General features: G+C 35.6%; 1 protein-coding gene across 1 annotated transcript; it reads left to right on the plus strand.

Moving 5' to 3' along the window:
• The first annotated feature begins 209 nt into the window (after positions 1–209).
• On the plus strand, positions 210–18,049 carry LOC123668927 (glycosyltransferase 25 family member). The gene is made up of 11 exons (XM_045602617.1): positions 210–248; positions 362–655; positions 6,849–7,080; positions 7,500–7,615; positions 8,590–8,822; positions 10,282–10,609; positions 12,820–12,894; positions 13,461–13,518; positions 15,904–16,025; positions 16,740–16,937; positions 17,828–18,049. Exons 2-11 carry the CDS (start codon positions 459–461, stop codon positions 18,003–18,005), a joined length of 1,737 nt encoding a protein of 578 aa, XP_045458573.1. The 5' UTR covers positions 210–248; positions 362–458; the 3' UTR covers positions 18,006–18,049.
• Positions 18,050–19,512: the final 1,463 nt, after the last annotated feature.

A 19,512-nucleotide genomic window follows, 5' to 3' on the forward strand; every position in this document is an offset into this window, starting at 1 on the left:
TAGAGATTAGGACTATAGTTGAGTTCAGTTTTGAGACCTAGTCGCTAGGTTACGCTACTTTCCATACATTTGTTTTTACTTTGAAGCTTTATATATAGCCTATATAGGTACTCTTTGTCTAAAGCTCTTTGCTCTGTGCAGCCGTGACAGCACCCTGGCAACATCAGAGCAATCCGTCCCGGCCCCGTTTAGGGTATATATGTTCTGTGGTCCCGGCTTGGTCCCGGCCGGCTCCAGGCGTTCTATTGGTCTTTAGCTTTATCGATTTAAGTTTTTTAATTGTGATTGAGCCCCGGGTTCAGGGATGCTGCGCACTATGTAACCGGGTTATTAGTTATTACTCAATCAATGTTCATTTCAGAATAGGACGTGATAAAGTATAGTCGTTGTCCGCTCCATGTGAAACTAGCGAAATAAATAGTTTATTTTCTGCTGTGTTAATTAAAACAAATTTAAAAATGAAAAACTCGTCTTATAGTAGCCAGGTATTTCTTTTAATTGTAGTTTTCGGGAACTTGTTTTGTTACGATCATCAAGGAGCGACAATGCCGCGAGTCTTAATATCCGTTTTATCTGAAAGCAAGGGGCATACATTGCCGTATTTTTTAAGTTGCCTCGAGAACTTGGAATACCCCAAAGAGTGCATCGATGTTTGGTAAGTATAGTAATATTAATTTCAATAATGAAACCGTCGCCCGGGCGATCAATACCCAATGAAGGCCATTAATTTTTGTTGTAATCAATAATTATTGCGTGTGCCTAGAAAGATTGTTAACAAAACACAAATGGGGATGGTATGCGATGCACCATGGTAAAAAAAAAAAAAAAACGGTGTCGGGTGAAATTATATTTCTCTAAATAATATTAATCTCAGAACTAATGAAGTAATGATATTTATGAGTTTTAATACCATTTACTTTCTTCTAAATGGACTGGTTGCTGATTGAAGATAAACTATTGGAAATTTTAACATATATCTTGATACATGGAATATATGAAATAACTAGCTGAGCCCATAACTTTGTCTGCGTGGAATTTAACAAAAAAGTTATTGTTCAGTTCACAGAGTTATAAAACAAGTAAATTTCTAAAATAAAAGTAGCCTAAGTTACTCCTTATTACAATAGCTATCTGCCAGTGAAAATCCCGTCAAAAACGTTTAAGCGGAAACAAAAAGACAGACAGACAGACAAAAATTATTTTATTTTATAGAAATTTTATTTTGGTATATGTACCGTGTATACATTCATATGTATTTAGTGAAAAGCAGTTATTTTAATATTACAAACAGACACTCCAATTTTTTTGTTTGTATAGATATAAAGACAATGAAAACAAGCAAAAATTAGTCTTCATTTATGCAATGAACAAGAATGAATATACTACATAATAAGGAAAGATTGATAATTTGTATTTGTACAAATATTTCTTTCCGTTTTGATGTCTGTCCTTGTCGGTCTGCCCACCATGCCTCGGTGACCATGCTAAGCTGTCCCAAAGCTGTCTAAGTAAGTCCCAGTTGTCACAAATATTATTAGATAGATAGGGATTATTACTCATAGTAACGAGTATATCCGCTTTGACACTATTGAAAGCCATTAACCAAGACGAAGAAGAAGGTTATATCCGCCAATCTGCTGTGGAGCAGCGTGGTCGATAAAGCTCCGATCCTTCTCCTACATGGTGAAAGATCTATGAAAGGCTTGTGGGACGTAGAGGCTGAATGGACCATATTTATTCATGTTACACTATTGTGTGTAAACTGTAACCAATAACAAATATAGATTAGGGAAACAAATTCTGAATTTCATTTTAAATTGAATTTCAATTAATAATGTTTGTGGGGTGGCAATCAAAATGGCCGACTTTTACATACTGAAAATTTTTGTAAGGCGTGGCATAACCCACTTAGAATCAATATAGTTTATTAGGTTTTTCTAATATTTTATTAATATGTAAGACAAGAAGGCACATAATTTTACCAGTGTCACGTAGAATGGAGAAGATACAATGGAGATTAGTCGGTAAATGAGTTGTCAGCAAACAAGCATACGGGTCACCTGATGGTAAGTGATTATGGTCGCTTATAGACACCTGCAACAGCAGCGGAATTATCACAAGCGTGTTGATGACCCTACCCCCAATCCCCCCTAGGAACTTTGGTCACATTATTCATCACAGGAACACAAAACTGCTTGAAAACAGTACTTATATTAGTGTAGGGCAATTGAGGAATAGCTTGTAAACATGGTGCTATTTGATATTCCGAGGACTTTCCAACGTTTAGATGAAGGATTGGAGCCTTATCCACTCCTTTGTTCTGCAGTGTTAGTTGGGTAATTTCCCTGTCATGAATAATGATCGTTATCACCTATCTATTAAGAAAATGTACCGACAAAATTTGCCTTCTGAGGTACAAGGGGGTGACCTACATGAAACATGCAATTGTCAATATTAGGGCAGTTAAAATATAACATTAAAATAATTATCAATCTGAGCCCCGAGTAAAAGGAAAAATAGTGGCAATGAGAAAAGAATACGGAGGTTGAATATCGTTGATTGGTTGACTTTTATTTGGCCATCATTGGCTTGCTGCCATTTGAAATTTGAACTTATAGTTTTTAAAAGAGCAAAAAATCGAAATGTTATTAAAAAACTAAAAAAAGATTTTTGAGAAAATATATAGTGTTAAGTTCTTTGTTTTGCATTAATATGCAATAAATTTCCAATATGCAACATGAGACATTGACATACTGTAATGAAAAAATTTATTTTCCCATAAGGTGACGATAATACACAATTAACGAACGTCAAAAAAGATCGACATTATTAAATAAAAAAAGAAAAACGAAAAAAATTAAGGTAGCAAAAGTATCAATCAATTAAAAAAATTCTACCTCCCGTCCTAGTCGCCCGGGCGGGCGATCAATACGAAATATAGGTCATACATATTGCGCGCGCCTAGACCGGTTGTGGTCAGACACTAATGGTGTGGGTGGTGTGGTTGGGTTAAAATTGATTTGGGTAACATCAGTAGAATGGACCATATTGATTCATGTCATAGACTCACAGTACAGTATTTAGACTGTAACAAAAAGAAATTTAAATGAGCTATGTTATGTATTATGAGAAGGATAAAGCCGCTAACAGTACAAGGAATTAAAGATAAATAATACGTCGACGAGGATGTTTGGATGAGGACTGCAGAAAACCGTCTGGCGCGAACTTGGGGAAGCCCATGTCCAGCAGTGGACTGCGATAGGCTGAACTGAATACGTTTCCTATAATTATGAATATGCAAATATGTCAAATTCTTTAGTATATATTTTTTTAATTATAAACTGAACGAGTTCAACATAGTGAAGTTCAGATAAGATAAAAGGTCATTTACAGTATAACACTTCGTAAAAAAAATTGTGGATTATATTATTGTTTTCAAACGACTTCCAAAAAAGGAGGAAGTTCTCAATTCGACTGTATTTTTTATTTTTTTACTACCTGACCTGGCGAACTTCGTTCCGCCTTATATTATTTTTGTGAATATAATAGTTATAAATATATCGAAATAAAATATAATCTTTCAACTTGGTACAAACTGCACACTTTGTGCAACTTTGATTAAAATCGGTTAAGTAGTTTAGAAGCGCATCGCGGACAACGTGACGCGTAATCTATACAAATAAATAAAATTGGAGTGTCTGTTTGTAATAATAAAATAACCGCTTTTTACTAAATGCGTATACACGGTACATATACCAAAATAACATTTTTTACAATTTTTGTCTGTCTGTTTGTTCCGGCTAATCTCTAAAACGGCTGGACCGATTTTGACGGGACTTTCAGTGGCAGATAGCTGATTTAAGTAAGGAGTAACTTAGGCTACTTTTATTTTAAAAATTTATTTATTTTACAACTCCGTGAACTGAACAGTATTTTTTTTTTGTTAAATTCCACGCGAACGACGGCGGGAGCACAGCTAGTTTAAGATTTTTATGTATGTTATCTCAAAAATTTTTAATGGGTTGACCGATTTAGATGTTTTTTTTTAATCAAAAGGCGGTGCGTGTCATGTGATCCCATTTAAATTTAATTGAGATTTAACAAGAACTTTTTAAGTTACATCTAATAATGCGTATTCGCTTGACTATTTTTTCGTCAATCGATGTTGTATTTTACCGCACAAGTTTTCACTGGGTGTACCGATTTTTATGATTCTTGTTTTAATCAAAAGCTGGTGCTTGTTTTGTAGTAATATGTAATTTTGATGTACCATTTTATTTAAGTTGATTGTACTCTTTGATTAATCTTCGATGACGTGTATTTTTGTGACGGCGCGTACGCGTCGTTGTCGTGACGCCATCTATCGGAACCCAATAAAACTACTTCGGTTGCAACTATCGGTCAAATGATGTTACACGGCCAGATCTACTATAACGTAGGGAACTATATTATCCACTAGAGGGCAGAGTAGCATATTATTCTTTATAAATAATTTAGATGATTTTTGTTTTGAATCGAAAGCTGATGCTTGTCTTGTGGTCCCATTTAAATTTGGTCGAGATCTGCTCCAGATTATGAGCAAAATATTTCCTTTTGTGCCCTACCTCAACACGAACCTCAACTTGTTGCAATAGCTTCGTCAGTCAGTGCAGCCTATCGCAGTCCACTGCTGGACATAGGCCTCCCCGAGCTCGCGCCGGACATCCCTGTTATCCGACATATAACTCAACGCGCCCTGACAAAAATTAAATCTTATACTATTAAACGAGCAATTCTTGTATATATATATATATATATATATAATCTGAATCTCGGAAACGGCTCCAACGATTTTCGTGAAATTTAGTATGCAGAGAATTTCGGGGGAGATAAATAAATCTAGCTAGGATTCATTTTTAGAAAATGTCGTTTTATCCCTGTTTTTAGGCAATGAAAAAATGGCTACAATATCGTTCGAATACGAAAATAAATTTCGCACTTTTCAATAAAGTTGTAATAGCTTAGGGGAAATCGACCGGTCGCGATCGACCGAAAAGATCGTGGTTCAAATCCTCTTGTTTCAAAGATCGATTATTATTTTTTCTTTTTTTTTTTCTAATTGCATACGTTATTTTTTATTTAAATAGCCAGTTCGTATTTTTTATTATTATATCGGTAAAATTGAAAAATATTATTCCTATTTTATAATTATTATTTTTTAATTATTTTCATATTTTTGACTATTTATATTTTTTATTATTGTCGGTAAAAAGAAATATTATTCATATTTTATAAATATGTAGTCTTTCGACTGAATTGGAAGCTCCTTTTCTATATTTGCAGGGCGCGGGCGTAGGTTATACTCGCACTCTTTACAATACTATGTAGGTAGTACTTAAAATGATTATAACAAAATTGTAATGCGATCCGATCCAATCTATCGTATGGCATAGGGGGTAACTCAGAGCAGTGCCTAGGACTTGCGACCCAGGTGTAGGTTTAAGGAGATCTCCCTTGAGATGCGCATCGACGCTCACCTTCACTGCTCGAGTTATCCGCCATAATATGTAACAATTAATTCGTATGCACAAATTAATTATCGAATGAGTCTAGGTTAAGCTACTAGCAGGATACAACAAATGTATCGTGCCAAGCCAGAGCCAAGACTGCCTTAGCCGAGGTGACATCGTTCGTTTTATACATGTCCGAACAATTCGAGTAATATAATAAATGAGGGTAGGTGACTATCGAACGATGTGCTAGATGGCGCGATCGTTGCATCTATTGTTTATAAATTCCTTTCTAATTGCGTACGACAGTGCTATTGCTGACAAATATGTAATTCGTATCTATATATGATTTTTAAAAAACACGATTTACTAAAAATATACTTATTATTATATTATACTATACCGAGCTAAGCTCGGTCACCCAGGTACTTGTAGTAAATCAGGAACTGTCTGAATGGCTTTCTTTAACTGAGTGTCGTAATAAACATGATCGTGTAGCATATGTGGATACAGTTAAGAGGCTTAGAGAGGTTGGAGATTTACACTGCGATGTTATGAATGAGTTTCTTATTAAACGTCTCAGTTGATAACGTTCCTCTTGTTATTTTAGATTTTTGAAATAAAAACTTCTTTACACTTGGGGAAGTAAGCTGGTTAATGTGTTTCGAGACCGTTACGAAAAGTGTGATCGGGCGAGGCGAACGGAAGTTGAGAGGGAGATATAAGTTAGACGGATCTAAAGAAGTTTTGATTCAGTCGTGGGGTCTAAAGCACACTCGTTTTTTTTTTTCAATTACCGGAATATAAACCTTTATTATTTATTAAATTGGTATATTTAGCTAGTCACGTTTTGGGTACATATTTTAATAAATAGGAATAAGCTTAAGTTTGTGTTAGGTGCAACAAAGCCAGCCCTGCGGTCACCAACCCGCCTGCCCAGCGTGGCGACTATGGGCTAAACACATTAGTTCACGCCATTTTTGGCGCGAACTTGTAGAAGCCTATGTCCAGCAGTGGACTGCGATAGACTGAAATGATGATGATGATGATGATGATGATGATGATGATGAAGTTTAAGTTTAGATTTTTATTTTATTTTGTAAATGTCGGCTAAAGTCGCATAACGTCACCTGTCCTTGGATATTTGAAGTCGAAGGTCGCAACATTTTTTTTTGAAATATGCTTTTCGCTTAAATATCTAATGACGATATTACTTCACGTTAAGAGGCGAGTATATATTTAGAGTATCCAAGGCATTTGCAAACTTTCAGTTTAGCTTTTCTTCGTGAGGTCGATCTTATTCTTCAGATAAAATGACGAGACAAATTCTTATAACTGAAGTGTGATTTTTTATCATAGGATTAAAGCTGAGGACACTCACGAGGAAAGTCTGCAGATTATACAGGATTGGGCCGAGAGGAACGAGCCCCTTTACAACGACATCCAAATACATTTCAATATAACAGCTCCCCCCGAAATACACGAACCCTACGACGAGCCCAACTCGGCTACTAGGAAGGACCGACATCTTATCGACGTACGAGAGGAGGCCTTGACCTACGCCAGAACTACGGATAATGACTATGTCTTCGTAAGTTTCTTATCGACTACCTTTTACCCCTTGATATTGATTTAGATCGTAATGTCGTAGATAACCATGACAAACGAGTTTTCATTTGAGGTTAGATAAGTAATAAGTCTTTCTAATTGATTCATCAATTCACTCTCTGTGACGTAGCGAGCTTAACTCGCGCCCGGGGCACAATATCTTGTAACCGCCCCTCGCCCCATTCGAAAACCATATAATATGTCCAGTAATTATTTGTTTTGCGGACCATTTGGCGTTCCTTTGTGAGTAGCGTCCGGGCATGATGACCCCCTTGCCTCCCTCCTTGCTGCGCCTCTGTTCAGTCTGTAACGTATAATATGATTGAGTCCGCGAAATCGCTACCAAATGTTTATGATAGCAACTGAGTAGCGAAACTAGTTCATTAGCGATCTATTTCGCAGATGTTGGACGCCGACGTGTTCTTAACGGAAGCGGATACGCTGATGCTTCTTGTAATGCGGAGATACGCCGCAGTCGCGCCTATGCTCGTCTCAGACGAAGCGTATTCCAATTTCTGGTAAGTTTTAATTACTTTAAATAAGTTGTTACCGGGGTTTATTTATGTATGAGTTTTGTGTGGCGTTTGGTTGATTAAATATCATTATTAAGAAATTTTAGTTGATATTGATCGAACACATGAGTTCACGTTATTTTTGGCGTAAACTTGTGGAGGCCTATGTCCAGCAGTGGACTGCATAGGCTGTAATGATGATGATGATGAAATGATTGATCGATTATACTTTATTTGAATATTTAGATTTTATTTGAACTTGACGTTTCAAAATTTATTCATACAAAACTAGCGACACGCCCCGGCTTCGCACGGGTGCAATGCTGCTACTAAATATAAAATATAAAGCAAAAAATGTGTTTATTTCCGACATCACATTAAAAACCTCTAAAATTATCAGTGTTTCTCTATTATTTTATATTACGAGTATATTTATTTGCATAGATGCTATTTTGTTCTATAAATCGTCATATAATTTAAACACTAAACAGAAAAGGTCCGAATTAAAAACAAAACTAAGTTAAATGTTAAAGGCTCTGAACAAATTAAAAAAAAAAAAAAAAAAAAAAAACGACAAACTGTTCAAACGTTTTTAATCTTTCGTTTGGTTTCCGTGGCCGTAAATATAAAGTTAAACCTGAACTGATGCTCCTGAAACAGATTATTATTAAAATTATTGTGAAACTTCTGTTTATTAATATATGTATATAAATACTAGCTGACCCCGCAAACGTTTCTTTGCCATATATGTTATTAACCCGCTTAATCCCCCACCCCTTATAACTTAGGGGTATGAAAAATAGATGTTGGCCGATTCTCAGACCTACCCGACATGCCCACAAAATTTTATTAAAATCGGTCGAGCCGTTTCGGAGGAGTTCAATGTTTAGCACCATGACACGAGAATTTTATATATTAGATTTCATAATTTTTTTTTGTTTTGTTTTGTACGATACTTTTTAACGGTAACTTGTCCTTAGGTTGAGCTGGTCAAAAGATTTAAACGAAGAGGACACAAAGACATACATGCACCTAGTTAAAAGGGAACGCAGGTTTCTCGGCTGCTGTCAACCACCGTTGGTTTTCTCCGCTGTCCTTATATCATTGAAACACCACTTGACCAAGTACATCACCTACGACCCGAAGAATATCAGCCATTATGAAGGACCGGAAAATCACGTGGCCGCATTCGCCGAGTCCGCTAAACGAGCAGGTACGTACTAACCCCTTAGGATATTTCGCAGGTGTTCCCTGTTACAGGTGTTTAATTTCCATCTCAATTATGGATGTTATATATATATATATATATATATATATATATGTATTATTTAATTTATACGATTTTTTTTTGTGTTACCCATTAGGGAAATATATATATATATATATATATATATATATATATATATATATATATATATATATATATATATATATATATGTATTATTTAATTTGTACGATTTTTTTTTGTGTTACCCACACATTAGGGAATTCTAAAAATTTTTTAATATATCAAAAATCGACCGCTCCAGCGGGGATCGAACCCGCGTCTCCGACTGACCGTGTCGGCGCTCTAGCCAATTAAGCTATGGAACGATGTACCCGCTAGATCGAAATTTTTGATATGATGATTTTATATTCGGTCTAAGCGACCGTGGCGCCGTCTACAGTGAGATCTTTACAGAAACCCGTAACTATTCAGTCGGTCGATTTTTGATATGATATTAAAAAACGACGTTCCTGTATGTTATATGTATTCATTTATCGTCATGGCGACTGGCTTTTGCGATAGCGACTGCGGGGCGATAGCGATTGTATATTGTCTATATTTATGAACCCTTTGCTGAGTGTGACGCATTTGGTGTTAATTTAATTTGATGGCGCTGCTGGATTGTATTACTTCTTTGTTTGCGCTGCGTGTGCCAGTTTCAATATTCTATCTACTTCTAATTACTAGAGATATAATTTTGACGTAACGCTTCTGCCTGTAATATCCCACTGCTGGGCATAGGCCTCTTTCCCCATGTAGGAGAAGGATCAGAGCTTAATCCACCACGCTGCTCCAAAGCGGGTTGGCGGATATATTCCCCACTATGAGTAACGATCGTTATCAGGTGTACATGATAACAACCGGGACCGACGGCTTAACGTGCTCTCCGAGGCACGGTGGGGAGACCCACAAGGACTGCACAAACACCCAGACCACGGCAAACACCTGTATGGCCAATAAAAATGAACCCGCAACCGCCAGCGCAACAGGCACAATCCATGGCTGTAACCGTTTCGCCAACGCGGCGTCACGGTTTGACGTGAGCTCCATACGCAATATGTCAAAAACCTATCGATAGTGAGCAAAACCATCCGTGATGTCACTTGCGAAAGCATTTACCAAATAACAAGAAATGTGATAAATATTCTTTTCCACGTCTGAATTAATACGAAATTGACGAACATAAATGACATTACAATTTAAACGTGTTAGAAGTATTAAAATTTCGAAGCGACACTGAGTTCAAGATAATATTTTTATGATGTGCTTGCAATAAAATATTCTGAATTACTTACTTGTTTTGCTTTTATATATATATTGACCGGCAGCTCACATGCACAATGAAAATGAAACTGCATTCAAATCTTTTTTTGCTATGTACAAGTGAAATATTATTTTCCTAAGCTTACTACATCAATATATGTCTCACAGGCATCAAGGCCCGGCTCTGCAACGACATTTTCTTCGGCTATATCTTAGCTCCCGCTGACACTTTAGCCGAGAGTCAACAGAAACTAGTCGATCTGAAGTTAGATGCCATACGCCGTGAGAAGCCCATACCCTTGCACCCTACACTGGAGGGCTTTGTTTCATATCCCAAAAGGTCAAAACTATTTTGCGACAACATCTACATGATAAACTTGAATCGACGCCCAGAGAGAAAGAATATGATGTTGTTAAATTTTAAAGAACTAGGAATGGAGGTTATGAGGGTACCCGCTGTGGACGGGACGTAAGTGTACACTACCTAATTCTCCTAATTCTATCCCTACCCTGCTATTTACTACTATATCTATCCTATTACTTGTACTATTATCTATATACAACCACACATCCCTATCCTGCTGCTTCTTTACTTCTCCTATTACTATTTCCACTCTGTATATGTTGTAATATCTCTTTTTTTATATAAACCACACGGAAAATTACTTTGTATAGTTTTTTTTTTATGTCACTAGGTCGACAAACAAGCGTACGGCTCACCTGATGGTAAGAGATTACCGTAGGTTATAGACACCTGCAACACCAGAAGCATCGCAAGCGCGTTGCCGACCCAGTCCCTAATCCCCCAGGAGCTCTGGTCACCTTACTCACCAACAGGAACACAATACTGCTTGAAAACAGTATTATTTAGCTGTGATCTCCTGTAAGGTCGAGGTACTACCCCAGTCGGGCTGCTCCATATTTTGAGCAGGAAATTCCTGCTGTGCCCTACCTCAGTTAAAAAAAAGTAAAGAAGAAATAGTAAAGAAGGCTTCTTAAGAAAGAACTTTGGAAGTGTCGTTTAGCAAAATTACAAGTTATATTCCTTTGTTATAAATTAAGCTATACTAATACTAGCTGACCCCGCAAACGTTGTTTTGCCATAACACAAAATTTCAAATATTTTTCTCAATTTGATCGCAGCACCAACTGTCGGGACAAACTGAAATTAAAGTAAAATAATATTTAATATTTGTTGCTGCGATGGTAGCGCAGTCTACCGGATCCAATGTAAAACATTCTAAAATTAACAACTACTTATAAATGAAAAATTAGTTAAATAAACATTTTCCAGTGGATCAAATTGTGAATCTAAACCATCCTCGAATCCCCTTGAACTCACACAAAAAATTTCATCTAAATCCGTCTAGCCGTCTAGGAGGAGTTCAGTGACATACACACGCACATAAGAAATATATATATATATATAAAGATTATAAAGTTTGTAACTTTGTTTGTATGTAGGGGGTAATCTTCGCAAATACTGATCCGATCATGAAAATTCTTTCACTAACAGAAAGCTGCACTATTCAGGAGTGACATAGGCTATATTTTATTGTAATTGAATAAAAAAGTCAGTGAAAAATCTTATACATATATAAAATACTCGTGTCACAATGTTAGTTACAATACTTCTCCGAAACGGCTGGACCGATTTTTATGAAATTTTGTGTTGATGAAGTTATAAGGAGGGGGAGGAAGAATTAAGGGGGGTCAATAACATATATGGCAAAACAAAGTTTGCGGGGTCATCTAGTTATAGATAATGTGTTACCGCTGATTAGCAATGTAGACAAAGAACAATCGAGAAGTGTTCGTACTTTTTAACCGACTTCCAAAAAAGGAGGAGGTTCTCAATTCGACTGTATTTTTTTTTTTTTTTTTTTTTTTTTTTTTATGTATGTTACATCAGAACTTTTGACTGGGTGGACCGATTTCGACAAATTTTCTTTTAATCGAAAGGTGGTGTGTGCCAATTGGTCCCATTTAAATTTATTTGAGATCTAACAACTACTTTTCGAGCTATATCTAATAATGCGTTTTTACTTGACGCTTTTTTCGTCGACCTACGTTGTATTATACCGCATAACTTTCTACTGGATGTACCGATTTTGATAATTCTTTTTTTGTTGGAAAGGAGATATCCCAAGTTTAGTACCATGATAAGGAAACCAGGATCTGATGAAGGGATCCTAGAGAAATCGAGGGAAACTCTTGAAAATCCGCAATAACTTTGTACTAGGTGTACCGATTTTGATAATTCTTTTTTTGTTGGAAAGAAGATATCCCTAGTTTAGTACCATGATAAGAAAACCAGGATCTGATGATGGGATCCCAGAGAAATCGAGGGAACTTCTTGAAAATCCGCTATAACTTTTTATTAGGTGTACCGATTTTAATGATTTTTAATTTAATCGAAAGCCGATGATTATCATGTAGTTACATTTAAATTTCATCGAGATCTGATAACGACTTTTTGAGTAATCTTTGATAATGCGTTGTTACTTGACTATTTTTTCGTCGATCTGCGTTGTATTACTCGTCGATGTAATTGAAGTCGGTTTTTTTTTCGTTTGCGAGCAAACACAATTATTTTTTCAATGTTTTCTAAGTAAATAATTTCTATTATTTTTGATTTGGTACTGATAATTTTAAATGACCTTTTATTTTTTTCTCTAGTATGCTGAACCACAGAATTCTAAAGACCCTGAAAATTACTCTGATGAAAAACTACGAAGACCCCTACCATAAAAGGCAAGTGATATTATCCCTTAATGAAGGAAAAGTTTGCATCTTGTTTTAGGAGGGCGCACTTTGTACGTTAGGTAGATTAGGTCGTGGTAAGAAAAGGGGGACGACATTTAGCCATGAGAAAGAACAAGGTTAGGACTGGAGACAAAGGCTAAATCGATAAGAGATGGTCTGGAGTTAGGAAAGTAGTGAGACATCGGCAAAACGCACAGACCGACGGAAGAGGCTAGCGGATATAAAGTATATATTACATATGTGCTGTGTGGCTGCGACAGTAAGAATATAGCCAGCACCTCTCTTCCCGTGGGTGTCGTAAGAGGCGACTAAGGGATAACACAGTTCCACTACCACCTTGGAACTCAAAAAGCCGACCGATGGCGACTGCTGTCTGCCCAGCGTGGTGACTATGGGCAACACACATGATTTCGCACTATTTTTGGCGCGACCTTGTGGAGGCCTATGTCCAGCAGTGGACTGCGATAGGCTGAAGTGATGATGTACATATACGGTTTCTTTTATAATTTTAGTTTGTAATTATTTAGTTTTAATGTTTTGTTATTTTGTTACAGGCCGATGAAAGCCGGAGAAGTGGGTTGTTTTCTAAGCCACTATAATATCTGGAAGACGGTACTTATTGAAATTTGAACTACTGACATCCCTTAAAAATAATCCAAATTCACTTTATCGCAACTAGCTGTGGTCACGGTTTCGCCCGCGTTAAATTAAGGAAAAAAACTTAGTAAATGACTGTATAGCCTATACATAGCCTTCCTCGGAAAATGGACTATCCAACACAAATAATTTTTCAATTCGAACCACTAATTGCTATATTCCGCTTTTTTGGAAGAGTCCTGTTTAGTAAACAAACCCCTGTCAATCGTAATTCACGTTTTTTCCGCATTTATCACTCAATTTCACAACACATTGACATTAATGTTGATTTTATTTTGTATATTTATATTGAATTTAATTTCGAATATTTATTACTGTATACTGAATGGACAATTTTTTATTTGACTTGTTTCGATTTCGACGATATTCTTAGTAATTTAGGAACACCTGTAAAAAAGTAGGCAATTATCTAGATACCGATGTTAACTTTATTAATTTTGTATTTGTTGTTGTACTACTTGTTGGTGTTGACTTATGAATAAATAAATAAATAAATAAATAAAATAAATAAACACATTAGCTTACGGACACTTGTAAAACTCCATTTACTATTTATTTCTCTAAAAACAAACATCAATTTATCATTTTAAACACATAAAAACTACTAAAATACGAATTCTGAGAGTACAGATAACTAATATTTTTGAATATGACATTTCAATAATTTTTTTTAAAAGGCAAATAGAGATGTGATCATAATATTTTTAGAGGTGAATGAGTATAAGTGAATGAACGGCATAAGCGATAAAATAGGCCATATTCTTTACCTATATTTTAAATTTTCACGAATTATAATTTGTTAAATAATGTTACCATAAAGCGATTTGTTATTACTTTGTTTTTTTTTTATTAATTGTTTTTTTTTATGTTGAGCGCAAAAAAATGCTTACAAAATGTTGCAAATGTCAATCTTTTATGGTAAAGTGTTCATTGTAAAAGTTTTATATACTTTATTGCACTAAAAATAATGTACAGAAAAATTATACATAAAGTTGATGGCAAAGGTGGACTTATCTCTAGAAGAGATCTCTTCCAGTCAACCAATGGTCATGTGAGAGAGGGTCATATAGCGGGGAACACAGTGCAAGAATTAATAACGTAATAGCTAAAGAACTGTAATATATTACATACTTACAGGTATAAATACATACACTTACATAGATACATATAGATATCATACATATACATATACACATATATCATACATATACATATACACACACTACTTACATACATACATATATACACATACATTTTATTTTATATTATGAATATTTCTGAAAATTAATTTCACCCATGAACATTTTTAACGCTATCCCTTATAATATTTAAGTATACCACATAGCAATGGCATAAAAGTTTACTGTAGTTCACAGGAATTTTTTTTTAAGCCTTTAGGATGAGACTTAGGATTACCCGATGAGAGCCTCTTGGACAATGCACAACAACGTTATTAGTCCTTTTTTTAGATGTTAGAGAGTGTGCCGCCGGCGCAAGGTTTTTTATTCATAGTATTTACTATATATGCAAATAATGTGACAATAATATTAATAGGGGTCGACTTTTCTTTTTTCTAGACACAGGCCGCCCTATGTTGTTGTAAATATTATTTGTGACGTTTTTTCACCGACCATTTCACACAACGAAATATAAATTTGTTGTCTTTTATAGAGATGCTTGATTAATTTTTTTTTTTTTTTTTTTCGTAATTCAGTACCTCTACTAATTCTTAGCAAAAGTATTCAATATATTATTAGGTTTAGAAATAATTTTATCAATATGTTAGCGTTAAATATTTGAACATAAAATGAATTTTATATTCGTCTATGGCTTATTAATATTGTTCATTCATTTGCTCTTTGTGTAACTTTACTATACTAACAATATTACTCTATTGTCTGTGGTCGGAAGTACGCCATTATTGTTCACTATTTAAGACTATTCCAAAAAAAAAAATAGAATATAGACTAGCACGTTCAAACGAACATACGAACACTTCAGTTTCATAATATCAGATAATGGTGTTTGCTCGCATGTTATTACATGTATAACGTGGGTAGTAGACAAAATATTCAATGACATTACACATTATTTTATTAAGTATAAATCAAAAACTACTCGTTTGCTCCCGTTCAAGTTTTCTCTGAAATTATTTTAAAAAAGACTGCTTTAGACCACACGACTGAAGTAAAACTTTGTAACTTACGTTCGCCTCGCCCGAACGCACTTTTCGTAACGCTCTCGTCACACATTCGCCGGCTCACGCCCCAAGCCAAACGTCCGTAAAGAAGTTTTACTACAAAAAGAAGTAATAACAATATAATTTAACACGTCCAACAGATCGTCCAGAAACAGTACAAGCTGACGATGGTTCTAGAAGACGACGTACATTTCAAGCCCCGATTTAGGGAAAACTTCGCGCAGATACTGTCGGAGACCAGGGACGTGGATTATGACTTCATGTGAGTTTTTTTATGGTGTATTAAGTATCGGTATGGATATATACATATACACCATCACACTCGGTATGTTACAGAAGATCACTGCTAAATATTGCTGCTCCGAAGCAGTGTTGTGTTCCTATTATATTCCTGTTATATGGGGTTATCTATAAAATACTTTCGAAGATAGGGTAGGGATGGGGTATTTGCTTAGTGTGACGAAGAAAAGATTATTTTTTAATATCTTCATTAAAAAAAAATGTAACTAGGTCGGCAAACAAGCGTACGGCTCACCCGATGGTAAGCGATTACAATAGCTTATAGACACCGATAGCACCAAACGCATTGCAAGCGCGTTGCCAACCTTAACCCCAGTTTCCCCCAGGAGCTCTGGTCACCTTACTCAACTACAGGAACACAACACTGCTTGAAAACAGTATTATTTAACTGCGGTCTTCTGTAAGGTTGAGATGCTACCACAGTCGGGCTGCTCTATATTTTGATCAGGAACTTTTCTTCTGTGCCCTACCTAAGTTAAATAAAATAAATTTATAAAATTTTATTCTTCGTATGCTTACAAATATTAATTTATTAAATAGAACCATCTACAATTTTTCTGTTCTGAGAGACCAGCTTTGGTATAAATAACAACCTGTGAGAATGATGATATTAAATTTAATAGCTAATGATAATTGCAGTTTAAAACTAACTAAATTCTATCACTTCCACCCTCAGATACCTGGGCCGGAAGATCCTGATGGAGGCAGAGGAGGAGATAGTCACCCCCCACACGACTAAGCCACTATACTCGTACTGGACTGTTGGCTATATAATAACCTACCGCGGAGCTAAAAAATTACTGGACGCCAAACCCCTGCAAAAAATGTTGCCTGTAGATGAATATATACCAATTATGTTTGATTCTCACCCCAAGTTAGTATTGTTTTAATGATTCACACGTCGTCTCACATTCACTGCATCAACATTTATAATTGACGCTGAAGATTGCGGCAAAGTGTTATTTAGCCTTGCTTTGTCCCGCGCTTTGCGTTTTCATTAAATTTAATAATAAATAAATGTGTGTCAGCTCCGACGCACGACTGGAAGTTACTGCTTCAGATCGACTGTCTAAATAGGTACAAAAAGACACCAGTCTAAGAAAAAGATAAAAGAATAATCAAATAACGCCATCTATCGGAAACCAATAGAGTTCCGATAGATGGCGTTAACAAAAACGTAACGAGGTAATTCGTTCCGTAAATTTTTATCCTCGTATTTTTTTCATACCGGGAGAGGCCTTATATGTAAATCGATTCTTAAAGAGCAAACTCAAAATATTATATAGTCTGTAGCTTTTCTTGGTGGTGGTGGTGCGACAAAGCCAGCCTTGCGGTCACCAACCCGCCTGCCCAGCGTGGTGACTATGGGCAAAACACATGAGTTCACGTTATTTTTGGCGTAAACTTGTGGAGGCCTATGTCCAGCAGTGGACTGTATAGGCTGTAATGATAATGATGAGCCTTTCTTGGTAAATGGACTGTTAAAAAAAACCAGATTCAGTTCAAACCAATTCTTCCTGCATCTTCTGATCTTGGTATTATTACACTAAACGAGTCTAATTTACCCCTAAACATTTGTTATCTTTCTTTATTTGATAGATTAAAATCGTCAGACCAAAACCAATCCCGCCCTAAAGGGTATCTAACTCGCGACCACCGGCGTTTTAGGTCACTACACTTACCACTACACCTGAACGCGTCACCCTTTCTTACTATTAAGCAATCAAATATATTTCTGGCCACTAATCATATTTATATTTTCAGTTCGACCTGGAAGTCCTACTTCCCAAACCGTAACCTGATAGCTCTGTCAGCGAACCCGCTACTGATCTACCCCACTCACTACGTCGGCATGCCGGGCTACATCAGCGACACTGAAGTGTCCTACATCCTTGATCTAAAGAACATGAGATCCAACCCCGATGTAGCTAAAAAACCATAAGAACCAGCATGAGGCATAACTCGGCAAACCAGAACGGACCCCCATCTTCAATAGTTCTTGCATATCTTTAAAACATCTCTAGAAGTAGTAACATTATTATAGTCAATGAATCTCTATTTCTGTGCCCATATTACTCTGTGTATGGATAATTGTAGTTATTTAAGAAAATATTTAAAATATACATTAGTCGTATGACTTCTTGCATTATGAGTGTATTGGAGTCGAGAGTCAAACTCGACATAGATGTAATTACATAACACTTATTTGAATCATGATATCATGTAATTGTAATCGAAGTCTATTATCGGAATTGCATTAATAGGTAATGTAGTCTAGGAAAAATAAGATCATTCTTCTGGGGTTGAATCTACCCCCCGGTGGAATTTTACGTAATTTTTGATTATTTAATAAACGCCAAAGATGTATAATCTATTCCTATATTTAGTACTTTTATGCGATTTTAACCTGTAAAGGTAACCCCGAGGTTTTATAAGTGTTTTAAAAAAAAATCTAAACAGTCTGACTTTCGAAGCGATGCTGTCTTTTTTATGAATTTTTTTTACAAAATTCTCATATTTTTTATATTAATCTACTAAACTGACTGATAGATATATGTTTTAAACATGTGATGTTTGTGTTAACTATATTATACTATTTACCCTGTAACGTTGCATTTGTAGTTTTTAATATTAAGCTAAGATAATATATTACGTTATAATTTCAAATTTTATCTTCGAATTGTACTTATTCTACGTTTACTTCAAGCGATATTTCGATGGAGTTTTAATATACTATTGATATTTTTTTTAAATATATATTTTCAAAGCTGTGCCATTGCGTAGCGATAATACTGATTATTATTATTAAATTACGGTTGTGTAATATTGTAATTAAGAAATGCCGCGATCAACCGCACAAACGATCGTAGTCACCTGTATTGACACAACTAACGTAGCCACAGTTGTTGCCATATCTTTAATCTGTATTTCATGTCATATGATTCTTGGTGTCCAATAAAGGTAATCGAAAAGTGTGTTTTTTTTTAATTTAGTTTCGTAACGTATGCTTGCGTATTCATAAAGTTAATATATAATTTTTTTAACAAACGAGATGAACCAGCTACCCCTATATTTTTTTCTAGAATTTTTCAATTTCGGATTGGTAACATTATTATTTATTTATATTTTATTTTTAGCTTCACGTCTTCGCTCGCATTGATTTTTTTTTTTAATAAAAAGTATCCCATGATTCTTCCAATATCTCCAAGAATACGAGTATGTGTACAAATGATGAATGTTTCGTGATGATCCGTTAATTGTCGACTCTCTCCAATCCCACTCCAGAAGCTCTGGTCCCCTTACCGCAGGAACAACACTGCTTGAAAGCCATATTATGTAGCTGTGATCTTCTGTAAGGTCAAGGTGCTTCCCCAGTCGGGCTGCTCCAGATTTTGAGCAGGAAATTTCCTGGTGTGCCCCAGGTAAATGTTTTGTGTTTTGAAAACACT

The sequence above is a fragment of the Melitaea cinxia genome, chromosome Z, assembly GCF_905220565.1.
Source record: "Melitaea cinxia chromosome Z, ilMelCinx1.1, whole genome shotgun sequence".
In the NCBI taxonomy this organism is placed as follows: Eukaryota; Metazoa; Arthropoda; class Insecta; order Lepidoptera; family Nymphalidae; genus Melitaea; species Melitaea cinxia.